This window comes from Echiichthys vipera (assembly GCF_963691815.1).
Source record: "Echiichthys vipera genome assembly, chromosome: X".
NCBI lineage: Eukaryota > Metazoa > Chordata > Actinopteri > Perciformes > Trachinidae > Echiichthys > Echiichthys vipera.
The window spans coordinates 13,907,144-13,931,970 of NC_139825.1; the positions used below are offsets into that span (position 1 = coordinate 13,907,144).

General features: G+C 41.4%; 1 protein-coding gene across 1 annotated transcript in view; it reads right to left on the bottom strand.

Annotated features, from left to right (window-relative positions):
- Window positions 1-3,384: 3,384 nt before the first annotated feature.
- Window positions 3,385-24,827, bottom strand: part of LOC310965404 (plasma membrane calcium-transporting ATPase 1-like) — a 106,350-nt gene continuing 84,907 nt past the window's right edge. The window contains exons 13-21 of the mRNA XM_083938975.1: window positions 24,035-24,214; window positions 23,030-23,117; window positions 22,627-22,733; window positions 20,496-20,687; window positions 17,971-18,184; window positions 17,581-17,792; window positions 15,463-15,570; window positions 14,283-14,465; window positions 3,385-7,203 (exon numbers count right to left, since the gene is read on the bottom strand). Coding sequence (XP_083795101.1) covers window positions 6,961-7,203; window positions 14,283-14,465; window positions 15,463-15,570; window positions 17,581-17,792; window positions 17,971-18,184; window positions 20,496-20,687; window positions 22,627-22,733; window positions 23,030-23,117; window positions 24,035-24,214 — 1,527 coding nt within the window. The 3' untranslated portion in view covers window positions 3,385-6,960. The remainder of the gene's footprint in view (window positions 7,204-14,282; window positions 14,466-15,462; window positions 15,571-17,580; window positions 17,793-17,970; window positions 18,185-20,495; window positions 20,688-22,626; window positions 22,734-23,029; window positions 23,118-24,034; window positions 24,215-24,827) is intronic.

Genomic DNA, 24,827 nt, shown 5'->3' on the forward strand with positions numbered 1-24,827 from the left:
TACATGGTGATAAAACAACCTTTTTTCCCAGAACAATGTTGATATGTTTTTTTCTGCACCGTGAATTAAGACATGAGGATAAGACAACAGTCTTACCTTTCACAATAAAAGCATAGAATGCATTAACTGTTGAGTCGATCTGGCAGGCCAAATGGTACGAACAGTCGCAGGTGAGCATTTAACATTTTTGTGTTGATTACATTTATACAGATTTTAGATTTGAGGAGACAGGTAAACTGAAGCATACACTAGATTATCACTCCTCTTTGAATCCTGTTGCTATTTATCAATTTATTTTATTAAATACAAGGCTGCTGTGTGGGAACATATTTTTTAGGAGACAGGGCTGCCATAATAGCTGTGGCTTTAGTAGTTTTTTTTTGACGTCTTGTGGTTTCATGTCGTCTTAGTCTTTTATAAAACAAAGCAAACGTTGGCATTGAATGATCAGATTTAGAAGTAACTATCAGAGTTTTAACAGTGAATCACTGCTCTCGCCTCTCAGACTGATAACTGACATAAAATCTCAAACACATGAATGCACAAAACTTGTTTTTTTTAAAGATCTCTTACATTTAAAGTAATTGTGACATTTTACTGCAGCGAAAATAATTTTGTCAGAATAGCTGCCACATAACTTTCTGATTTCTGATCGATTAATCTGGAACTATTTTGATAAATAATACCAAAAATTCTTTGATTTCAGCTTCTCAAATGCTTTCACTGTGAAAGTGATCTGAATTTCTTTGGGTTTTAGACATATTGAGACATTTTCCAATATTTTATGGACAAAACAATATAATGAGCAGATTAATCATACCGAAAGTAATCCTTAGTTGCAGCAGTACATAAACAAATTGATGCACATACTTATTTAATAACATCAGCCGATATATCTGTTGGGCTTTAACATGAGCACAGACTTTTTTACAGGTGAGCGACAAACTCCTTGTATTTCTTGTCTACCTGCTGCGGCACAGAGAAGCAGAAGGACAACTCATCGTGTTCATCAATGGATGTGATTGAGATGATGACGCCTGCAGAGCATGTTTTCAGGCCTGTTAACTGTCTCTCTCCTCCTCTCACTACAGAGATGAGTGGGTGATGAGTTCAGGAGGATCTGTAAATCTCAGCGCTTGTGTGTGTGTGTGTGTGTGTGTGTGTGTGTGTGTGTGTGTGTGTGTGTGTGTGTGTGTAATGGTAGAGGATGAAACAGTGGATAGATGGATGACAGGGCAGATATCTGTTACAAGTTTCTGGATAAATGAAACAATGGAAAAAAACATTTTTAAAAGAAGAAGAATCTTCATCTTTCATCAATCCATCCATCAGAAGTCACACAGTTTTAATTTTCTCAGTGTGTTTCACCTCACAGTGCAACTACATGAGTGTGTGTCTGTGTGTGATGTTGCACGTGTTTGGGGGATGTGTGTTTGAGTTTCATTTGGTTAAAAACAAGTCAACATTTTGGGATGTTTCATTCCATACTAAAACATGCAGAACACAGAACACTGAACACATATACTGAACAGTTAGTTTTATCCAAATGCAGTTTCTTTTTTTGTTTTATATCTCTTTTTGCACAGAGTGGCTTTAGGCTACACAGAACACGACAGAACCAATCGCACCAGGTTGGACATATTGCTTTAAACCACCAAATTTTTGTATATATGTCATGCATGCCACATAGATGATATTATGTTTATACAAAAATAACACCAACGCCTATTACTGTGTATCATAGTAATTACAGAAAACAAATCTTTTTCAGTCTTTTTTGCAATGAAGTTCAACTGAGAAACCATATACATATACATATCTATGTATTTATATCTAATAACACATACTAGATATTAATATATAGAGATAATATATAGATATATATGTTGAGTGGTTATGACTTTTCCAACTGTGATATTCCATTTTTTTTTATTTGTGAATGTTGAAGTGGAAGTTCTTCAGAGAATTCCTTAAGATCCGACAACAGGATGCTGTTTTTATAAAAAAAAAAAAGGCAGCACTCTGAAGAGGAAGCAGTCAAAATGCAACAATGACTGGATAAGAAGCGAGTTCCTTTTTCCGTACAGAAGTCCTGATTGGAAAACTGAGATCTTCTGAACTCTACTTCTCTGCTGGTGCGGCTGCACTGTGCGCCTGGTGTGAGATGTGAGGGCAACCAGTCCAACCAGTCCAACAGATGACCACCACAGAGAGGCTGTGGCAAGAGAAGGACAATCTTATCCAGGTGGCGGTGGCGACAGGTAGGGAGGGAGGGAGGAAGGGAAGAGGAGAAGGGGGGGGTTATGTGTCTTCAAACTTTCTAAAAACAATCTTGTGCAGAAGAAGAAAAGAAAAGAGAAGACGACTTTGGCAGAACATCCTTAAAGCTTTGCTGGGTGATGACTGGCTGATTGCCCCCTCTCTCATTTCCTGTCACCGACACAGACAGCAGGTACACTTCATATGACAATATTTACATTGTACTGACTGCAGGAGCCGCAGCTGTTCTGTTCGATTCAGCAAAGACAAAAGAGGAAACGCGCCATCGTTTTGGAAAGGTGCATCCCGTTTACAGCCAAACAGACACACAGCAGGAAGAGGAAGTAATGACACGAGCGCTTCAACAGTCCTGCTCTCTTCCTGGGAAATGTTTCTCAAGTTGGTAGTTGTATAAAATGGCAATGACATCCAAGGTTTCAGCTGTGCCCCGTCACAGGCTCTGCCCCTCTTCAATATCCGAATATCAAATAAAAAAATGCGTCTTCCTTTCGTTCTTTGGCCTGAACCCAACCCCCGACGTCAATGCCGGTCTCAGGCGGGTTTCTAACAACCGAGACCGGACCTAAGATGAGCTGGGTTCAAATTATGTACGTATGCATTGCCATAGGATCACTTTTTGGAGCAGGTCCAATCATCCTCAGACTGCATCTAATGGTGTTTTTCCATTCCTGTTGTTACACTGCAACACGTGCTGTTGCTATTTAGAATCCGGCGAGTTTTAAGGAGAAACGGATAAATACATTTAATTTCCTATAAAATCTTTACAATAAAAGTCCCCTGTTGTTTTGTTATTTAAAAGCTTTTATTACGAAGCAGCTAAATTGGGAAATGTTGTTTTTTCATCAGCAGTAACGTAACGCTTTTGAAATATCTTTCGCCCTTGTCTCCTGCACAGGCTAAACTCTATTTTAGCGTCTGACAGCGGTGCTATTCACAACTTTTTTCTAATGGAAAACCACAACAAGGTGAGTTTAGTCATAACGTGCAGTGGAAATGTGCCATTAATGACCCCTTTGGATTGTGAAAAAAAAAGAGATTTACACACGTTGGGTTTAGGTTAATTTCTGTCATGGGTCCAATCAAAGACCTGGGGGGGGGGGGGGTTCCTCCAAAAGAGAGCAAGCTGGGCCTGAAGCGGGACACAGCTGTGATCCTCTTTAAAGTCGTCAGCTCCGACACTAGTCAGTTAGAAAACAGCATCAGTCCACTCATTCAAATAAAATCAGTTGTAGTAGCTTCAAAGTACAGAAACAAAGAAACCCAGGGGTTGGATACATAATTATACACTCATTTAATGTTTGATACAGTTAGCTGTATTCACGTTGCATTTGCTGAACTCTAATGGAGTTGGATAACTGCGTAATCACATAGCATGTAGTGTGTCACAACATCTTAGATAAAGTGAATATACTCATGTAAAAGGGGGCTGATGAGAAGAGATTGTTGAGATTCCAATTGAACGGCCGACAGGAAGTAAACAAGTCACTGCAGGTTTCTGAGCCCTAACATCAGGTGACCAAGATGACACACGTGGCATAAATATTTAGAGAGCTGTAAAAAGACAGAGTCCACGTTAGATTCATCTCATTCATGTACTGTACTGTCACCAAACTCTTCAGCCTATACATATATATTCATATATCTCCAAAATATTAAAAAGTACTTAATATAAAAATACAGAAGAATTGTAAAAAATGAGCAAAACATTGAATTTTATATGAAAACCATGCAAGAAAGATTCCCCCATTTAGTTAAATAGTAACTCTAAGATTCAGGAAAGCAAGGGAATGAAAGGGAAGTGGTTGGATGAGAGAAGCGCAGGCGAACTGCCACCCACTTGCTTTTCATGTAAACATTGTAGAGGTCCTTTAAACTTGGTTCGGCAGTGACGACTGAAGATTTTCTCCTTGCTTTTTGGTCGTGTTTGAAGTTAAGGGCCGGGGGAGGAGGTAGGGGGAGGAGGGGTCAAGGGGTGAGAAAGTCCAAAGGAAACCTCGATAACAATGAGATAAAAAACAATACAGACAACCTATAAAATATGGCTCTGAGTTACATAGAAAAAGCTCATCAGAGGGGAGAGGAAGAACCTAGTCATGACAAAAAGTTGGAAATATGGCAGTAGTAGCACATTACTTCAATAACGTGTCCTAGTTCATAAATAGGCTGATGGCTGCTAGTCAGACTAAGAGGAGATTACATGCATCGCTGCTTCTGATTGGAGGATGATTCCTTCTTTTTTACGACAGTAATCTGCGGACAACGGCTGGCAGGAAGTACTGAGCGGCAGTGGAGATTTAACTCTACGGGCTGACTGGTGGCATCATCAGGCTCTCGTAAGCCTCAGCATCGTCGCCACACTGCCGTCCGCAATCAAAACGCCGCAGAGCAGAGAGAGATGAGCTCTGCTTTCGAGCTGATTTAGTTTCTGTTTAGAAAATCTGACAAACGAGGGAACAAAGACATTGGAACTGTTACTAAGATTTTTCTTAAACACAGAGAGACGGTCCAGACCCTGTTCCACCAGATCCACCAACTTCCTGTCTGTTGGAGCCGAACTTCCTGCATTTTGACCCAAAACAGACTCATCAGCCTCTTGATCTAAGTTTAAACCCTTATCTATGGTCAGGAGCTCTGATTGAAAGTGATCAGTAGAGGTGGTTTATCATCTGATCAGAACTCGTCCCTCTGGTCGTGCAGTGGACACGTCCAGCTGGGAGGAAGCTCCCGGCAGACCCAAAACACACTGCAGGGATTAAACATCCGGTCTGGTCTGGCATCACCTTGGGATCCACCGGGAAAAGCGTGAAGATGTTGGTTTTTGTCTTTTTTAGAAGAGATAGCTTTCTGGATAACTGCGAGGCTCCTGAAGACATAAACGTGGGGCAGTGGTTAGCGGGGTCAAGCGGACAGGTTTTATCTAACGTGAGCCTGTCAGAGGGTAAGAGGAAAAGGATGTTTGAGACAGCAATGGACAACGAATGAAAACCCTCATTGCTGAAGTATTCTGGTTTGTTTTTTTTCACCTAAATGAACTGAAAACAGGGCCGAACTCTGTGCACGATAATTAAAATGGCGAGTCAGTGACGCTGTGGAGGACGTGTGGAGCGGCAGCAGAAATATTTCAGGTTTTAGTTAAGGCAGCACAGCTGCACAAGACACTCAGCGCATGTTGTTGGCCTCATTTCATCAGTGCTGCCTCTGCTGTGAAAAAAGCAGGAAAGGCACCACTGGCCGACGTGGGAGTACCCTCCGTTTGACCATAGACTGTATAAAATTTGGACGCAGTCTGTGACATCACCCATAGGTTTCTGAAGTGGGCTCAAAGCGGCACACTCTTAATGATGTAGAACTTTACGTCTTAATACATTTTAAACAGGTGACCTGTACAGTTGTTATGAATGGGAAATCAATTAATTTTAACATGAGGGTCTATGGGGATTTACTCTCTTTTGGAGCCTCAGGTGTCCATCAAGGAACTGCAGTTTTTGGCACTTCTGTGTTGGATTCATTCTTCAGCCACAGAGGTTGCTGCTTGCTTTTCCTCCAATGTAAGGTGGGGCAGGCTCCGCTGCCATGTTTCCTCTACGTGAGAACTGATGAGTCTGTTTTTGTCTTGTTGTGGTTAACAGGAAGTCCATTCTCGCAGACAGGGAAGTTAAAGGAGCCGTGAACAGACGCTGCTGCAGACTAACACACATTATGGTCGTCTAAACAGAATCCCAAATATTCATTCCTAAGTTATCATGCGACTCAACACGAATGAAACATAACATGCATCCTACTAGAGCGGGAAACACGAACCACACTCCTGTTTCTCATCGACACTGTGAACATACTGGTGGTGCGGGGGTGGGGGGTCCAGAGAGAACCAGAACCCTGACTGGATGAGAACACGCAATGCAACACAGCTGATAAAAGAAAAACTGACACATACAGGCATGATAAAGGGAAGAACATTTTTTTTTTTTTTTACAGTTGAACCTTGAAGACCGTAGTGTCACACTCACAAGACATTCTCAAGAGTTTGAATCCACCATCAATTAACAATTGTTAGGGTTTTAAAAACAAAACAAAAACAAGGTTACATTTTTGCATTTGCCTAAAAACAGAATTAAAAAAAAATCTTCTGATCACTAAGCCCGGCTGTTAGCTGTGTAGAGGAGCGGGAGGCGTTATGTACATGAGAATCACTGCACTCTTTGAAAAGTTCTGTGCCGTTTTTTGAGAGCGTTAACGCAGGAATGAAGCAAGTACAGAACATGACATGCTGCTGCGAGTCCCCGCAAAGATCAAACCCAACATAGTTTAAAAGCTTTTCAAAAAGGATCAAGTAAAAAAATACATGAATAGACAAAAGACAGGCCTTCAACAGTGGACACTCGGGACTCCACCCTCTACTGATACATGTGTGTGGTGGAGGTGGTGGCGGTGATGGTGGAGGGACAAACTTACAGGCGGAACGGCGCCACAGTCAGTATGAAAAACACAATGTGGCAGGAATGACTGAGGGGGGTGAAGACGATGTGAAGCATGTGTGTGTGTGCAGAATGAGGGGATGCAGAGTGACTTTCCTCCATGGTGCGACAGTTCAGCTGGTGGGATGACAGACGATGCTGATACAGAGGAGGAGGAGGAGTAGGAGGAGGAGTAGGAGGAGGAGGAGGAGGAGAAGGGAGTAGCTCAGATGGATGACTCGCTGCTGTGGGGAAAGACGCTGGGGGGCTCTCCTCCTCCACCCGCCCCGGAGGAGGCGCTGGGGAGGGGGTCAATCTCGTCTCCGGTCTCCTCGATCGTGGGGATGCGAGCCTCCTCCTCGGACTGGGGGACGAACTCGGGATGGGCCATGAAGCTGTGGATGGAGCTACGGGACTCTGGGCTCTCCAGCCCCCGCAGGGAGCTACGGAACGCATTCACCACCTTAATCTGGAACAAGAGTGCGAAAAAGAAACTGTCAGCGCGATCAACAGCTCCAGAGCGTCATGAGAGTGTGATGTGATGTCAAACAGGCAGCTGATAAAAGGACACATGGTGGTCGTGCGTCTGAATCTGGGCAGGGAGTTGCAAACCACAAAACACAATGTCCACTAGTTAAACGGAGGGTGGCTGCATGAAAACATGGTGGGAGAAATGGAAAGAATAAAATTAAAACTGCACAAAACATACACAATATAAATCAATACAATGTTGGAGGGGGTGCATGAAGACAAACCGCAACAAAAAATCCACCACACACACGCACACGCACACATGCGGGGCGGAAAAAGTGCAAAGGTTTTGTCCACCAAGGGTTGAGTTTTGGACGCTGATATCAGGTGATAATTTGTGGCTCACAGTCCCAGTGGCTCCAGTCCATCCCAAAGGTGTTTCACAGAGGTTCAAGTCAAGTTCTTCCACACTGAACTGGGGACAACTTAATGGAGCTGGATTTGTGCACAGGAGTGATTATCATGTTGTAAAAGGAAAAAAGGTTTTTCCCAAACTGTTAACAAAAACTGTTTACTGGAAGATTTATCGTCACTGGAAATAAGATACCGAAACAGGAAATACACGCCTAGACCAAAACCAGGATGGACAGGATGTCCACTTTCTCTGGAGGGTTATTATTATTATTATTTGGACACTTTCCTCAACATTCCACCTACCATTAATGTGATGTCCTACATTACCCAGAATGCCTTTTAACAAACACACACTTGTGAGAACATAACCTTACGTTTGTCTTAACCGAACCTGTTTCAACCTCAAATAAAAGTTCAGGTCTGTGAGGACAGAGAGCACATGAGTCATCGCAATGAGACTGTGAATTACCACAAAGGTTGGAAACTGACTCAGCACATTTCCAAGTCTGTTCTGTTATCAGATACTTCCTGATTTAAATCATAAAAGTCAGTGTCATTTAGACAAAGTTCTTGAAACTCAGGTACTCACGGCTCAGTCGTACATTACATTTTTGTGTGCATTTTCTGTTTTGACCGTTACAATTTTTTCTAGTTTTATACTAAGAAAAACACATTTATATCTCAAAGTAAGTGTGGTCACAAGGTCGTATAATTGCAACTGAAGTTTGACCGTACAGTCAGTGACCTGGAAACAGAGGAAGAGTACTGAACATCATCACATTTTTGGTTCAGACTGACATGAATATAAATATGTAGAAGATAAAGATCTTGCTCACTTAATTTATGTGTCAAATGTTTTCTATTCAGACAAAGTTTTTGCAGAGCTGGCACCAAGGTATTCTGATTAAGGAGTAAAACTTTATATACTTCTCCTGTATGTCAAAGGATAGATTTTAAAATCCAATTACTGATCTATAAAGCACTAAATGTTCTCAGGATAGGTGTACTGAGAATCCAAAAAACAAGTGTAATTTTTGAAATTAGATACATTACATACATACACTTTTAAATGCAATTTTACTGTTTTGTTTTATTTGCGTTTCATGTTTAATTTGATGCATTTTTAAAGCGCTGCCTCAAGTCTGTGCTTTATAAATAAACGTGCCCTGTCTTTCTTTTTTTCTTTATTTAAATGGTCAGAAATTGATTGATACTGAACATTTACTTAACAATTTATTTCATTGGTTGGTTTATGTATAATAATTATAATAATGTTAAATATTCTTTAATTTAGTTATAACTAAGAGAAAGGAGCGTCGTGGATCTATTTTAATTCCAGATCAATTTTCTCCCTGAAAAATCGCCATTGGTCTCAAAAACATTGATGCATAATTAAATATTTTGAAATACCAAAAAACAACCAACATGCAGGAATCTGTGACTTTAAGGCATCTGAGGCTATTTTGGCAAGTCTCTCATAATTCAGCCTCCTCAATGGTGTCACTACCAGAACCGAAAAGCCAAAACACGCACGCACGCACGCACGCACGCACGCACGCACACAGACACACACACACACAAACACACACAGACACACACACAGCTGACTCCTGCAGCTAATCACACTGATTTATATGCACCAGCACACACTCTTCATCATAATTAATAACACTGCAGTTCAAAGCTCTCTATTACTGAATCACAGGAGAGCTGCAGGCTGAGCACTGCAGCTTATAGAGCATACATGCAACCATCACACACACAAACACACACAGACACACACAGACACACACACACAAACACACACAGACACACACAGACACACACACACACACACACACACACACACACACACACACACACACACACACACACACACACACACACACACACACACACACACACACAGTTAGAAAGCTCTTGGCTGTTAAACCATGAGAGACTTGCTGAGCCTGACAGATTTAACCCTGCTCAGGAATAACCCATAAAATTATCTTGGTGCCCAGGCTGTCGCCTCGGAGAAGAAGGAATAAAAACAACAAAGAAAATCGAAGCAGGAGCAGGAGCCCCCCCATCCCCCCGTCACAAATCACAATGATTAACAGCGTCTTTGTCTACAACAGTTGTGATCGTCAGGCAGCAAGTCACATCAGGGTTAATTAAACGCACGTTCAGGAGTTTAAATCTCCACAACATGCAGGAGGAGGAGGACCAGCAGCAGGCGGAGGGAAGAGATGAAAAGTATTTAAAAAAAAAAAGATTAAGATGGAGGAAAAAAGCCACAGCAGAGAAAGGCGAAGTAAGAAGCACAGGGTGGAGTTCAGAGATGGAAACAGATCAGGTTGTCTGCACGTTCCCTTGTGTAGATGGTTTTCACACACACTTTTTAACTTATGGGTTCCTACTGAAGACATTGAACTTTAAAAAATTGCTCACTAATATGTCATTTCATGTTTTAAAAAAAAGACGGCAGTGTTTTTTACATTTCTGGTTTTGCGAGCTTTAGATATTATATATTTTAAATTTACTGAATTTTTTAACTGTAAACAGAGCCCGGCTAGCTGTTCATATGTCCTTTGAAAAGAGGCACGGAAGGAAAAGTCTGAGTTTTGCGGTTTGACACATGCACAGTAATCATTGATAATATTTGAGATAATAATTCAGATATTGCAGATTAGGTCAGGATGTGCAGACACCTGACAGAATGACAGAAACACTGTTTTAGTGTTAGTGAGTCATGCAGTTCACACAGAGAAGAAAAAGAGTCCAGCCGGATGAAGCGTGGTGTTAGCTGGCCTCTAGTCACTGACTCACTGCCTGCACTGGAGGAGGAAGCAGCAGCAGCAGGGGGCGGAGCCCCGGCCGAGTTGGTAAGAGAGGAGGAGGAGCTAAGCCCTACGTGGGTGGGGCTAGAGAGAGTTTTGCCGGCAGTGGCGTCATTGTGCTGGCTGACAACGGACGGCTGGCGGCGCAGGGCACCGGGCACCGGCGCCTGGCCCGTCTGGAAGGTATAGACCACATCCATCTGAAGGAAGGACAGCCAGAACACAGCGTTAGATAGAGCGAGGAGACAGGGCAGAGGAAACAGGAAGGGAGGAAAAGACTTTTGGAGAGGTAACAGAGGGTTTTAGTTTGACAGTTGAGGTGGTCAGTAATCATCTTTCATGCCATCAGTGCAGCACAAACCAGACAGACAGAAGCAGAGGTCCCGACCTAACAGCAGTGATCTGTTCTGCAGCAGAAAGACTGAAGCTGGTAGACAGGGAGCAAAGAGACGCAGAAGAGCTTGAGAAAAAGAGAAGAAGTGGACGAGGGAGAGATCAGGAGTGAGGAAAGTTTGAGAGAAAAAAGGCTTAAAGAGAGAGAAAGCTGTCATTTAGTGAGTGAAAGACAAAATGTAAAAAAGCTCTGATAGAACGAGGGATGAAGGAAGAAACGGAACGATGAATAAAGAGCTTTTGAAACAGACTGAAAGCCCTTTGAGAGAAGAAGGAGTGGAGAAAGAGGTGAAATATGTGTCACTCTGAATGAGTGATAAAGTTTCGTCAGCGAGGTGCTCCTTGTACCAATTATTCCCCCACTGTGTTTGACTGTCGAGGCATTGAGCAGCACAACGCTGCCCACCAGGATTAGAGAGGAGGATGACAGGAAGAGGAGCATGGAAGAGATAAGAACCTAATTAGTTTGCAGCCTTTCGCTGCCTCCCCCTCCATCCCCTCATCCTCCCATCCCAGGAGGATGACAGACTGATATTACAGATACACAGACATGAAGAGAAAAGAGAGAGTCCTCTTTTCTTTACAGTGTGTGTAATGGTGGATGCACTTTTTCTCCTCGTCACTTCCTTCTTTCATAACGGCGAAGATTATTTTCTGACAGGCTGTGAAGCCGAATTCCACCTGCAAGTCTGCAGCCGTCCGTCCATCTATTTCGCAGCATCTGACCACATCACATGATCCTAATCAGTAGGTGGAATCGCCAAGTTGTCATTGAATTGTAGATATTTCAATTTCTTTCGAGAGATCCTGTAATTAAATATTGTTTTCTTTATGACTGTCATCAGGTCAAGAATGAACTTATCAGTTTTTACCTACGTGATTCTATGTGCCGGTATGACAGCACAGAGAATCAGCATATTTTCACATCCAACTGGTGATTGTTGGAACAGTGGAAAGACTGACATTTGTTTTTGTTTCTGTCGAGTTTGAGTGAAGATTATTTTGATTTGAATTTTGTACATGAGCTAATAAAACTATGAAACTTGTATTCAGAAGGCGCACATTCAATATGGACAATAGGTGCCTGAACATTTCCATTCCTGACAGTTTGTGAGTTCGTTTTGTTTATCTAGTAAACTGTAAAAGCTACACACACACACACACACACACACACACACACACACACACACACACACACACACACACACACACACACACACACACACACACACACACACACACACACACACACACACACACACACACACACACACACACACACACACACACACACACCCAATCAGCTTGTCTAAACTGGGTTTACAATATGATGAAGGGGTTTATCGGCTCCATTTCAGAATCTGACCTGATAAACATTTTCCTCCTTCCTTTAGGCTTCCTCAAAAGTTCAGCAAAATGAAGCCACACTGAAGTACTAACCTCTAATCCAAAAAACATTTAAAATGCGTCAAGCTTTCATTCTCCCTCAGCCTTGGGTTGGTTTTCAGTCACATAAACTCTGAGTGCAGACATTTTATCAGCTGCTTTAGTGTGGTTTATGTATAAAGATTTATGCTTTTTCTCTCTCTGGAGGACAGGAAAACTATTGTGCAATCGTCCATCATGTCTGCGCTTGGCGATAAAGATATCCTGTACCGTCACGCTGCTCAATCCACTTTAAAACTAAACTTTACGACTGGAGGTTAACATCATACTCATCACTGTGTGCTACATGAGACAGAAAGCTGCTCCTCACTGCAACAAGAACACGACTACAGTTTATAAATGTCTCCTCCTACAGCTGATCACATCTCTTCTCAAATTTAAAACAAAAACAAAACAAACATATAATAATAATCTTTGGAAGACTTCCTTCTAGTACTTTGAAGGGCTTTAAAACTTCAAAGTCTTGTCTCGTTTAATGAATTTAAATTTTGGATCTTTTTAGAGATGTGTGTTTCTGCAGCTGTCTGTGAGTGGCTTGCTGTATTTTGTTGTTTTGTGTTGGCTGCAGAAGCTAATGTTAAAACTAAATATAAATTCTACTTAATCGACAGCAAACTACACAAATAAATGCAAAAAGGTAAGAAATAAACTTACTGTAAATCCTAGAAGAGATGTTTCACTATAATCCCTTTTGGTCTTTTTTACTTCTACTGTTTTGTTTTCATCAGTTGTGCTTCTAAACTAAACTATATCACTGATTTCTTCTGCAGTCATATTGCACTTCATGTTACCAAAATCCAAAGTCAGAGACAAAAAAATGTTGGGTCAGAGGATTGTGAGACCTCCTGGATGCTGTATCTTGTTTTCCTCTACTACAAATCAGTCTGACGATGATTTAGCCTCTGAGGGCAGCGGCTAATATTTTGAAAAGTGCTGCCTTATGTGTTTTTGCGTCAATATTGTGACATCTTTATTTATGTTTTCTTGATTATAAATGGGTATTATAAGAATATGAGGAGCATATTTTATACTCTATTATACTATCTTTCCTTAGGGGATGCCGTTCAATCGACCAGATCTCCCATCAAATAATGCACATATCGACACCGGCCATTGTTTACGGTCTGATAATCAACTGGAGACGAGAGAATGGAGTTGGATCTTAGTTTAGAGTTTCAGCGTCTCTATAGACAGATATCTGTTTATGAATGTTTATAGAGATAACCTCCACTGTGATAGACTACACAGGACAACACCAGCAGCTGTCAACCTCCATGTGAGTTGGGTCGGATCATCATGGGGCTGTAATTATGAAGTCTGAATTATGTGTGAAGAACAAGCCAAGAAGGATATTTTGTTCTAACTTTGACCTCATGAGTTTCAAAATTTGTATACATTTTTAAATCTGCAACTTTTTTAGTTTGTTATAACAACTGAAAAAACAAAAAACAAAAAAAGATACATTGTCTTTGCTGGTTTCTGCATTTTTAGTTCAAAAACACTTAAAAAAAAAAGAGCCCCAAATGGCACACACTCAATCTAATGGTCTAAGTGAGCTTCTTACTTTTAACTGTTTGAATCTGCAGCTCTTAATGTTGAATGTTTTCAGTGAATAAGGTCTATCCTCACTGTTTTGATGAGAAACAGTTATCTACCTCCCTTTGGTTCAGCGGACATTTGTTTAATTTTGACAGGATAAAGGCGATGACGAGGAGCTCAATTTTAATTTTGAATTTTTAAGGCTATCTGAAATTTACCTGAACAGCTTTTCAGGTTTAAACAACAATTCACCAACGAGAAAACAAACAAACAAAAAAAAGTAATCTCTTTTCTTCCAGAGCCTCCTGTGTCACCATGGCAATTGGCATTTTCTTCAGCTCTCAGGACACAAACAGATATTTGAGTCACCACCTTGGAAACTGGATATCAGAAAAACCTTAAAGTGAAAAATAAAGTTAGACTTGGCGGCGTGCTGGGTGTCATGGGCCGGCGGTCGTACCTGCGTCTGTATGCGGTTCAGTCCTCTGAACCAGAGGATCTGGCCTCTCCTCATCTCCATCTCAGCGTGGTCGATCTCGTCGGTGCCCTCAGTCAGCTCCTCATCGTGGATCTCCTCCTTCGTGGTGCCGTGACCCGCCTCCTTCAGGAACTTCAGGTGGTGGGTTGGGATGGCCGAGATCAGCTGAGGTTGACAGAAAACATCTGACATCACAGAGAGGCGACCGCTAGTTCACAACAACAATGGCGGCTCCTGAGGAGGTTAGCTTAGATGCTGCAGCAGCATCAGTTTTATCAGGACTGGAAACATGTTGTGCTATGGCTTTTGTTCATGTAAAACAAAAAAGCAAAATAAATAAAAAGTAAAAAAAAAAAGTACGAAAACTTATTTGGTTTCTCGACATCCAAACAAATCAAACTGAATCAACAAATTATTTCTGAAACTGAAGCTTGATTTATTTTGAACAGAAACACACTAATGGAAACTAATTATTTTGTATTTAAACCCTGTGTTATTGACATTACTATTGTTATGTTGACGTATTTTATTGGATCATTAATCAAACAGACATGTGATGTAACAGGTGCATTGACTTTACTGTACATCCTACTGCATTATCTGTATTGTTCATTGTTCAGAGACACACCCAGCCTCCTGCTGCAGCTGCATATGTTATATTTCTGTCTGTTCGAAACAAAAGAGACCTTAGATCAGTCTGTTTCTGTCAGCATCTTTCTGTATCTCTGTTCTCAGTTTCTGCCCTCCAACTGAACCCAGCAGGTTTCTTGTGACTGAACTTTTTTTTTCTATATTATGTTTGATTTCAAAGCCTCTGTGTGTGTGTTATGTGTGTGTGTGTGTTTGTGTGTGTACATGTAAACAGGCTCATGCATGTGAAGGAGTGTTTGTGTGTATCCACAAAGGGACTGACACGCTGAGTTTGTTTTCCCTCGGTGCACGTAAACAGAAGTCGCGCTGCTTTCATGTGCTGCGCTTATTACCATAGCGATGGTCGTGATGGCAACGCTGCAACAGCGCAAGTGTGACAGGCAACAGTTAGCCGCCACAGACCTCATGTTTCCACCTCTTCATCTTCTCCTCGGTGCATGTTTATTCTCAGAGCTCTAGATGAATTTTCACATTCGGCTTAGAACTAAACACCTGTGGTTCTGGTTCTCACCTGTCCCCACAGCAGCTCTCCCACACCGATGAACACACACCACAGCCACTGGTCGATGGTCAGAGCCGTGCAGGAGAACGGCTTCCCTCCGAACTGAACGATGACGATCTGAGGAGGAGAAAAAATGCATGGCACCTGTTAGCTCAGTGGTGGTTCAGTCTTAAAGGAAAAAACTTCTATATTTGTCTTATTGTAAACAAATCCCATGAGAAAACCAAAACCAACAATGAATCGATCCATTAACAAGTATCTGTCTGTGTCCCAAAGTCTGAAACATCTCATTCCTCTGTGTCCGACAGCGAGAGTTTTCAAAGTCTGAAGCTACATCCACACTACTTTCAGTGTTCGTACACCTTTTCCATAGTCTTATTCAAGCACTTTCAAGGTCCTTTTTTCAAGCTTTTCCAGCATCTTACAGCTGTGGTAAAAACAATTCTATGAATACATACATACTCAAAATGATTCTTTTTTTTATTTTGCTGAGACATTTTTAGTTTTTCAAAGGGTTGCGTTTTAGTCTGGACGGGCAGAAACCGAGACGTTAGGAAACAATGACATAGACCCCCTCATCAGTCAGTCTTACCAGTCAGGTAGACTGACATACCTTTTCTGATTTCATCCTTCTTGTGTGGGTATTCGTTTTACTTTGCCATGGCTTCCTCCGGTGATGGATAATGCTCCTGGTACAGCTTTAATATGTCTCCATATTTGCTTTGCAACGACTATTTATCTGTGTTTCTCACCACCTTATTTTCGTGTTACTTTTAGTAACAGTTCCACTTCTTCGTCGGTTAAAGCAAATACATCTCTGCAACCTTACTTTTCCGTCATTGCTTTTCTTCCTTTTCTGTATTTTCAACTTGAACATCTGTGATTTTCAAATGCAGAGTTTCCCGTTTACACCAGCACATGCATGCCCAGAGTACACAAATGGTCACAGGATTTGCATTTTCAGCCGTGCTAATATTGACAGAAATTAAGCTAAAACTCTTTTGTGAACGGAGATCGTTTAAGTTTTGAAACGCTTAGTACGTTTACATAGTATGGATGTAGCCTCGGACATCCCCAGTCGGTGCTGCGTGTGACTCTCAACAGAGACTTTTTTTCCCCTTCTTATTAGTTGTTTTGATTAGTTATTAATTCATGTTGTGGACTATTTCTCCATGGGAACCACCATCCCATACATAAATCAGATATATGACACAATATATATATATATAACTGCATACATCTGTCTCACTCCTTAGAGGTTTATAGATGTGATGTAAATATAAGTCACCATAGAAACTTATATCATTTATCTCATCAGTCTGCAACCAGAAGACAACCATCTTGTTTGTCAATGTTACTTGTTCATTCTAGAGTCCTGAGGCTTCAGTGATTGTACTGATGGTATGTGATCCTAAACCTTTTCTAATATTATGAATTGCAGTTAAAATAGAACTGCAAGATGCAGTTTACATCCAAACTGTGCAGACTTTTATAATATATGTAGTGAAGGAAGATAAAAGGTCTTTTGTGTGTTTTTGGTTAAAATACAGTCGAATCAAATACATTTCAATCTATTTATTCATCAAAGAAGAGGGGAATCACTAGCCTTGCTAGGCCATCCTGATCTCGCAAGCTCCATTGTGTTTTACTCGCAGAGCAGTCTGGTAGTTTGCGGCAGAGAAAATTTAGAGAAGTTTTCCCAAGCAGCAGAACCAATCAGCGTTGGTTTTGAGGCGGATTTAAGTGTGACGAAACAAGAAGCAACTGTTCAGTGTAAACAACGTGGCAGCTTCGGTGGATGAGATGAGCGCAGCTATTAAGCAAGCCACTTGCTAACGCTTTTTTCTCTTGGATCCTTCTGTTGAAATATGGGCCGAGCACATAAAATTGTGCCTTTTATCCATAAATCACTGTCTGATTGGTTGATTAGGCCCGTATATTGGTGTTGGACGGATGATTTATCCAATCAGCAACCAGTATTTTCGCCTCTTCCTAAAAGATCTCCAAATGAGAGTTCCCAGATGGATATGCTGAGCAAATGAGAATCCATCTGGCGGAGTCAGGTTAGGGAATCACTGCATTATATGATGATGTATGTGATAATGACAATGGTGGTGATGGAGTTACCTGCAGAACAAAGGTCCCCAGTACGACACTGCAGAAGATGGGGTTCCTGTAGATGCCCTCGAACACATTCCTCTCTCCGTGGATCTTCCTGGCGTTGATTTCGTTGAAGAGCTGCATCATGACAAACACGTTGAACACGATGGTGTAGTGCTCCGACGGCGGTGAGTGCAGGGGAGTGTTGCGGCCATTGTCGATATCGAAAAACGTCTCGCCTAAGGATCCAATATTAAAATATCTTAATATCCACAATTTTCCTCTGAAATGGATTCACATACTGATTTTACCAAACTGAAAAATAAGATCTCATAGACAGAACAAACAGAGGGAACCCGTCTGGTTTCTCCAGTTTGATTTTTTTTCTCCTTGAATTGTCCTAGTTGTTCGACTCACCAGCAAAGAGCAGGGTGAAGATGATGACGAGCTGGTACACGGCGTGGCCCAGGATGTTCTTCATCATGGTCCTGGAGATGAGAGGCTTGTTGCGGCCGTACGGTCTACGTAACAGCAGAGACTCTGTGGGCGGCTCGGTGGCCAGAGCGAGAGATGCCAGAGTGTCCATGATGAGGTTGACCCAGAGCATCTGGACAGCCTTGAGAGGAGAGTCCTGCAGGAGGAGGAGGAGGAGGAGGAGGAGAAGGAGTAGAGGTCAGGAGTTTAATTTACAGGAAGCAGTGAAAAAAATCTGAGTGAGCAAACAGATAACAGGACAACTTATGAACTTAAACATGTCTTACACTACTCCGTCTTTCTGCACTTTCTGCAAAACACAGATTTGAAAGCAGATTTTCAACTTGCACAAATGCCTCTTCACTTTTGTTCCTCACCAGTGGTTTGACTATATGTGCCATTTCTCCGCCTCAAAAAGTTTGAGCGAGTCATAGCGACGTGTCTGCAGCCCCTGGTGGAGTCTGCCTTTGGACCCCAGCCGAGCCAACACGGAGAGATTAATAGACATGTTTGTACATGTGAACTGAATGAAGCACAAGGGCATAATATCCACAGGGACATATGCAACCATGAGACCGGCAGATACGACTTGGGACTGAAAAAACTACGTTCACTTTCTCTCAGTTGAAGACACAACAGTAAAGCAGGTACACTGGGACTTTTCACATTTACTGAAACTGTCACGATATTTGTCTGTCTCCTAATGCCATCTGCTAGATCCACTGCACCTGACCAACAACAAATCAGATCAAAGGACTCTTTGACCCGGTCTCAGTAACTGTTCTGAACTTTAATGAAAACGTGAAACCAGACAGCGCAGATCAAATATCAATCAATATTCTGTTACTGTATTGCATATTTCTCTTATAAAGTATTTTCAGAAACATATTTAAGTGTACTTTGGTTTAAAAATTAGGTGGGCGGGGCTAGGTTTCGGCTCAACTTGCTCACAACCTCTCATTTTACAGCTAAACTGTACACTAAAATAGGTTTCTGAAATATGTTTTAATTCAGATTTGGTTAGCGCTACCTAGTTTCACAGTTTGATCAGAGTTCAAAGCAATTATTGATGCTTATTTCTTCATAGAAAGTTACCAACTTCAGCTTTTAATACTATTGCAGTGTAAATGGTTTGTAAATGGCATTTATTGGTAAAATCGCAAAAAGTGTCCCATAGTGTGTAGTCTAATGGACTGATTCAAATGCATTTAATGCAGGAAAAATCATTCTCTTACAAACACACACACACACACACACACACACACACAGACACACACACGCACACGCAGACGCACACAGACACACGCACACACGCACACACACACACACACACACACACACACACACACACACACACACACACACACACACACACACACACACACACACACACACACACACACACACACACACACACACACACACACACACTGGACGCCCTGCAATTCTGACAGCCTACGTTCCTCTATACAAACAATAAAGATATGAATCAGTTTACCATCTTTTAATGATCTGAGCCAACATGTCAGTGGCACAACATAGAGAGCAGGCGATGGATGATTAGTGAGTGTAAACAACACACAGAGACCACAGACCTGCTGAGTCCCTGTTATACTGCAGGATTATGATGGTGACGTGTTGCCATGGTTTCAGGCTGTATCTTAGCCTACTTTGTGCTCTCTACTCCGGAGCCGAGTTAGTTATCTGTCCTGCCAGCTGTGAGCCTTTGAATTAATACACAGCCGCAAGTTACCTTTTTTATTTTTCAGTTTCTGTGGAGATTTGATGGAAAATAAATTTACAGGAGAGCAGACGCATCAAACACAACAGTAAGTTTTAAAGTGTAATATAACTTTCAAGACACAAGTGTCAGTTCACATCTTCTACCCTGATACAGATCATTTCTTGATAACCATATATATTGCAGCATGTTTTCTGGTTATTTAATAAATAAAGTCTATATAAAATAACCACAAGAAAAAGCCTATTTTAGTATTTAGTATTTTCTCATTTTTACGAAGAACTTTAATGAGAAAGGAACACAACAGATGCATGCATTTGGGTGCAGTTGGGTAGATTTTAATGCACCAATTTAAGGATATATCTTTATTTATGTTAAGGAAACCATAGGTGGAAGTTTAAAATATAAAAATAACAATATGACTCAAAGCAATGTATTCTGTTCTGGCTTTTTTCAGTAAATGTATCATGTTCGATTTTTTTATGTCAAAGCGGAGCCTCAAATCACGTCTTCTTTCTGTTTTCATGGCAGATTTAAACCATTGCTTTTGATTTTGCATACTGCAGAGGCATGGTTGCATCGATGAGACATATTCTTGCGGTTCTTCAAATTGAAATACCTCTGCTACTTTCATGTTTGGGGGGTTCATTCAAACGTGTGCATCCTGTATCAGGTTGAATCAGCTGATTGACAACCCCCAAAAAGAGTTATGCAGCTTTCATCCTACCTGTGTGATGCAGGCGCCGGTGAACGCCACGATCACAGCCACCACGTTAACGGTCAGCTGGAACTGCAGGAACTTGGAGATGCTGTCGTAGACGTTCCTCCCCCACATGACGGCCTTGACGATGCTGGTGAAGTTGTCGTCGGTCAGGATGATGTCAGACGCCTCCTTTGCCACGTCTGTGCCGGCGATTCCCTGACAAGAATAACGATCGAGAGGCGGAGGATTAGATCGAGGGTTTGTGATTTTAGAAAGTCAGAATAACCAGAACCAAGAGCTTCATCAACACATCAGTGAGTCACACTGTTGCACTGGACGACATGTTCCTTCATTACCATAAACAAACACTGTAGTTTATTTTGACTCAGTCCCACAAACACTGTCCTGCTGCCACAAATACTCACCAGAGCAGCAAATGTGGATTAATCAGTCACTGAAAATACTCCAATAAATGCACTGTTTACTTCATTTTGAGAAATGTTTTAAAAAACTACAGTACCGAACTGTTTTAGGAAATTACAGAGCCTTTAAAGATTTAAATCTTCAGTAGGAACTGAGGAGCTCAGGGTGCCACAGATAACCAGAGTAGGAAAGCACTGACGGAGATGAACTAGCAATGCTGGTTTTGGTCTTTTCAGTGAGATTAGCTGGTCATAAAAAAAATACAATATCAGAGCCAGACTGGTCCTCTAACTGATGACATAATACAGTTTATGTCAGAATGTATCTAAATGGAGGAATGAGTGCATCTTTGATATCTACAGTAACAGGCATCACTAGATCACAAAGAGCTGAAACTTCAAACACTACCCGATGGTCAAAAGCTCAAATATTGCACCAGTCGTAAACCCTTTTTCCGCAGCATAAATCAGAAGGCTCGTGAGACGATTAATAAGAAACCATTTCTGCAACACAAATCTGAGAGGGGAGACGTGATTCTGTGGTTCTCAGACCAACACAACTGTGATGACGAGAAGCTTCACTTGCTGTGTTATAGAGATGGAAACACTGGCACAGCTTGAGTCTGAGTGGAGCGTAAATGGCCCGTCACTGCCAACAAAAGGATACAGATACTCTTGGGCAACGTGGAATTTGGCGAATTTAGCACCCTTAAAGAGCCTGGCAGGCCTGGCGTCAAAGTATAATGCAGCTAAAGCTTTAACCCAATCGACTGCTGCAGTGGTAAAATTAAAACAGGATGTTCTCAGTGACCATAAAAAAGCTGTGTATTGTCCAGCTGAACAGGTGATACCTGAACTGGGACACATGGGTATAAACTGAAGATATTCCAAATGGGACACATTAGGACTGAGAGGTCACTGGTTTTAATCCACAGCCTGCCTCTGCCATGTGTTCAAGGAACAGTAACTCTCAGAATGCATTTTGAGAGCACAGCAGCTGCTGAGCCGCCCGCAGGAGACTCTGCTGTTCAAATGACTTTCCTCTGTAAATAAAGGTCACAACAACACACAGAGGAGGCAGTTTACTGAGCTCATCCACAGGCCCTGTACTGTAGCTATAATATCAGCTGATCATTTGCTCAATGTAACTTTTTGTACTCTGATGTCAGATGGGAGAAACAACATGCTGTTTTCTTTCTGATCAACAGCAGCTGAAACAGGAGCTGCAGGTTTCAGTCAGTGTCTTTGTCTCAACCACACCTGCACCCTCACAGAGGGTTAATCACAGTCACTGCATGTCATAGATAGGCATGTCATATTATTTCCAAACTACTGTATGTTGGGCTCTCTGAAATGGCATAATTTCGCATGTGAGCGCTTTACATGTTCTAAGATCGTTTTTTACAGAAAAATATTAAACAGAAGTGAGTGAAAACCAATAGACTCCTGTACATCCAAATACATCCAAAAGTCTAAAACACACCAGCGTGGCTTTCAGAATTGTAAGTATCAAATAGTCACATACGGCCCAGAAGCATCCTCTGAGGGGCCCAGCAGTCAGATCACTTCTTTCATATATAACACCAGTTATTCTTTATCATTTATAACAGATTATCAGCTTGTTTTCTTGACTTGCTCAGAGACAGAGAGCATCCCATCTGAACGGCCTATTTGGTTAACATCGTAATCTGTGGAAAAGAAAAAAGGTCAAGGAAAAATGATGGAGCAGTTACCATGGCAAAGCCAACGTCAGCTTTCTTGAGGGCGGGGCCGTCGTTGGTACCATCTCCCGTCACTGCCACCACCTGCCGGGTTTCACCCACCGTGCTGTCGATGATACCTGATCAACAGCAAAAACAACAATTCCCCTTTTTAGTGAGTGCATGAAGAACAAATGAAGTCTCTCCTACTGTCACAGACAGGTCAAGAATTTTCCCTGTAGTTCAGTTAAGAGTTCAACAACTTAAAACAACACTTAGCTCAACAACACAACTGTAACTGACTGAGAGGTGCACATGTGATGAACATACACATCACGTAACACAGCCACGATGTTGTATACAGTATATATGTGATGAATATGATGCTTTTCTAATAAATAAATAAATTAATGAGTGAATATAATAGTGAACACACCTTTCACCAGAGTGTGTTTGTCTGTCGGTGAGGAACGAGCCAGAACACGCAGTTTGGGCCAAACTTTGTCCAGACGCTCTTGTTCCACCTTGAAATGTAAAAAAGACAAAGACTTCCATTTTCTACACAACATTATTTAACACATACTGCCACATCACGACCTCCTGCCTGAGTGATGAAACCAAGAAAACCTTCATGATTTTAAAGATAACCCTCCTGTCCACATCTTTTATAGTAAGATTTGAGGCTTTATTTTCTTAATTTTGGACACAAAATTGTGTGGGCTTCAACTCAAACCAGGATTAAAACACCAGAGAAGTCTGGACTGACATCAGAGAGGAAGCGAGAGACAGAAATCTGCTGCAGCAGCTAAACAACCGTCAGAACGATACATCAGTCGATACTAGTTTACTGCAGATGTATCATATCCTGTATTTATGTTTCGTGACTAATAACTAACAAGACATTCAAGGCTCAGTTGCCGTTAATTCATCCTGCAGTAAAAACTTTCTGTAGCTTTACTGTAGGTGCCATTTTGGTTTATTTACAGTCCGCTTACCATATATTATATTATACTAGGAAAAGAATAAGTTGATCTAAAATAAATATAAAAGATTTTAGATTTAGAATATTTCATTTTGAACATGGTAAAAACTAAAATCATAAGTAATAAAATAAAACAAGAATAATCAATAAAATCAAAAGCATCACCCCGTCTTACTAGGAAAAAAACCACAATATGTACATGGAAATACCATACTTTTTCTTTTTCTTTTAATACATTGGTGGGCTCCAGTATTTTCTTTAATGTACCATTTACTGCCAATCTAGAAGTATCCTCTTCTGGTCTGATGATGTCAAAAGTACAATATTCGTTTTGTGTACTCTTTGTGTATTAAACAAAAACTGTGCAATAAATTTATCTGTATGCCCCTACAAATAACAAGTACTTTCTTACATAGCCCACCCTAAAATAACAGTTAAACATTTCTGCGGTCGTCTCACCTCTCCCTGGTCGTTTCTGATCTGCTGGTTGAACACTTTGCCCTCCATACACAGAAAGTCCTCACCAGGCAGCAGGATGCCGCACTTGGTTGCGATGGCACGGGCGGTGTTGATGTTGTCTCCGGTAACCATGCGTACAGTTATTCCTGCACGCTGGCACTTAGAAATAGCCTCCGGTACCTGGAAGAGTTTCGGAAAGGAAAAGAAGGTCACGCTTCACTTCCTGATCTACATATCAGTTTAAGAGTATAACTTTTGCTAGGAAACAAGAAACTTCTCCATATTTACCACTGTTATGATCTGAAATATGTGCAAAATTAAACACTTGATGGTAGGACATCATCTGTGTGGATTTAAAGGTGACTTAAAGGAAGCTCACTCATCTCCAAACCAAGTGAGACACTGATTTTTTTTAGTTGAGTATTTTTTGCGTTGCGTGATAAAATAGATCCAGAATCACATCTTCAGACGCCAACATGTGTGACTCGTCTCCGCAGCGGTTTCTACACTGGAGCTGCTCTTTGTTCTGTTTCAACTAAGACCGCATTCATCTCAGGATAAAGTAAATAAAGAGAGACACACAGACAGACATAAGTTACGAGTCCATGTTGACATAAGGGTCGATGGACAATCAAAAAGTTGTCGGCTGCTTCCTCTGCTCCACGGGTGGCTCAAGTGGCATTTAATGGGACCAACACAGGTGTTTGTGTTTGTGAGCAAACACAAACACGCCTCATTTCGTTGATTCACTCTGAGGTACGATTGTCCTTATGATAAACATTTCCAGAATCTG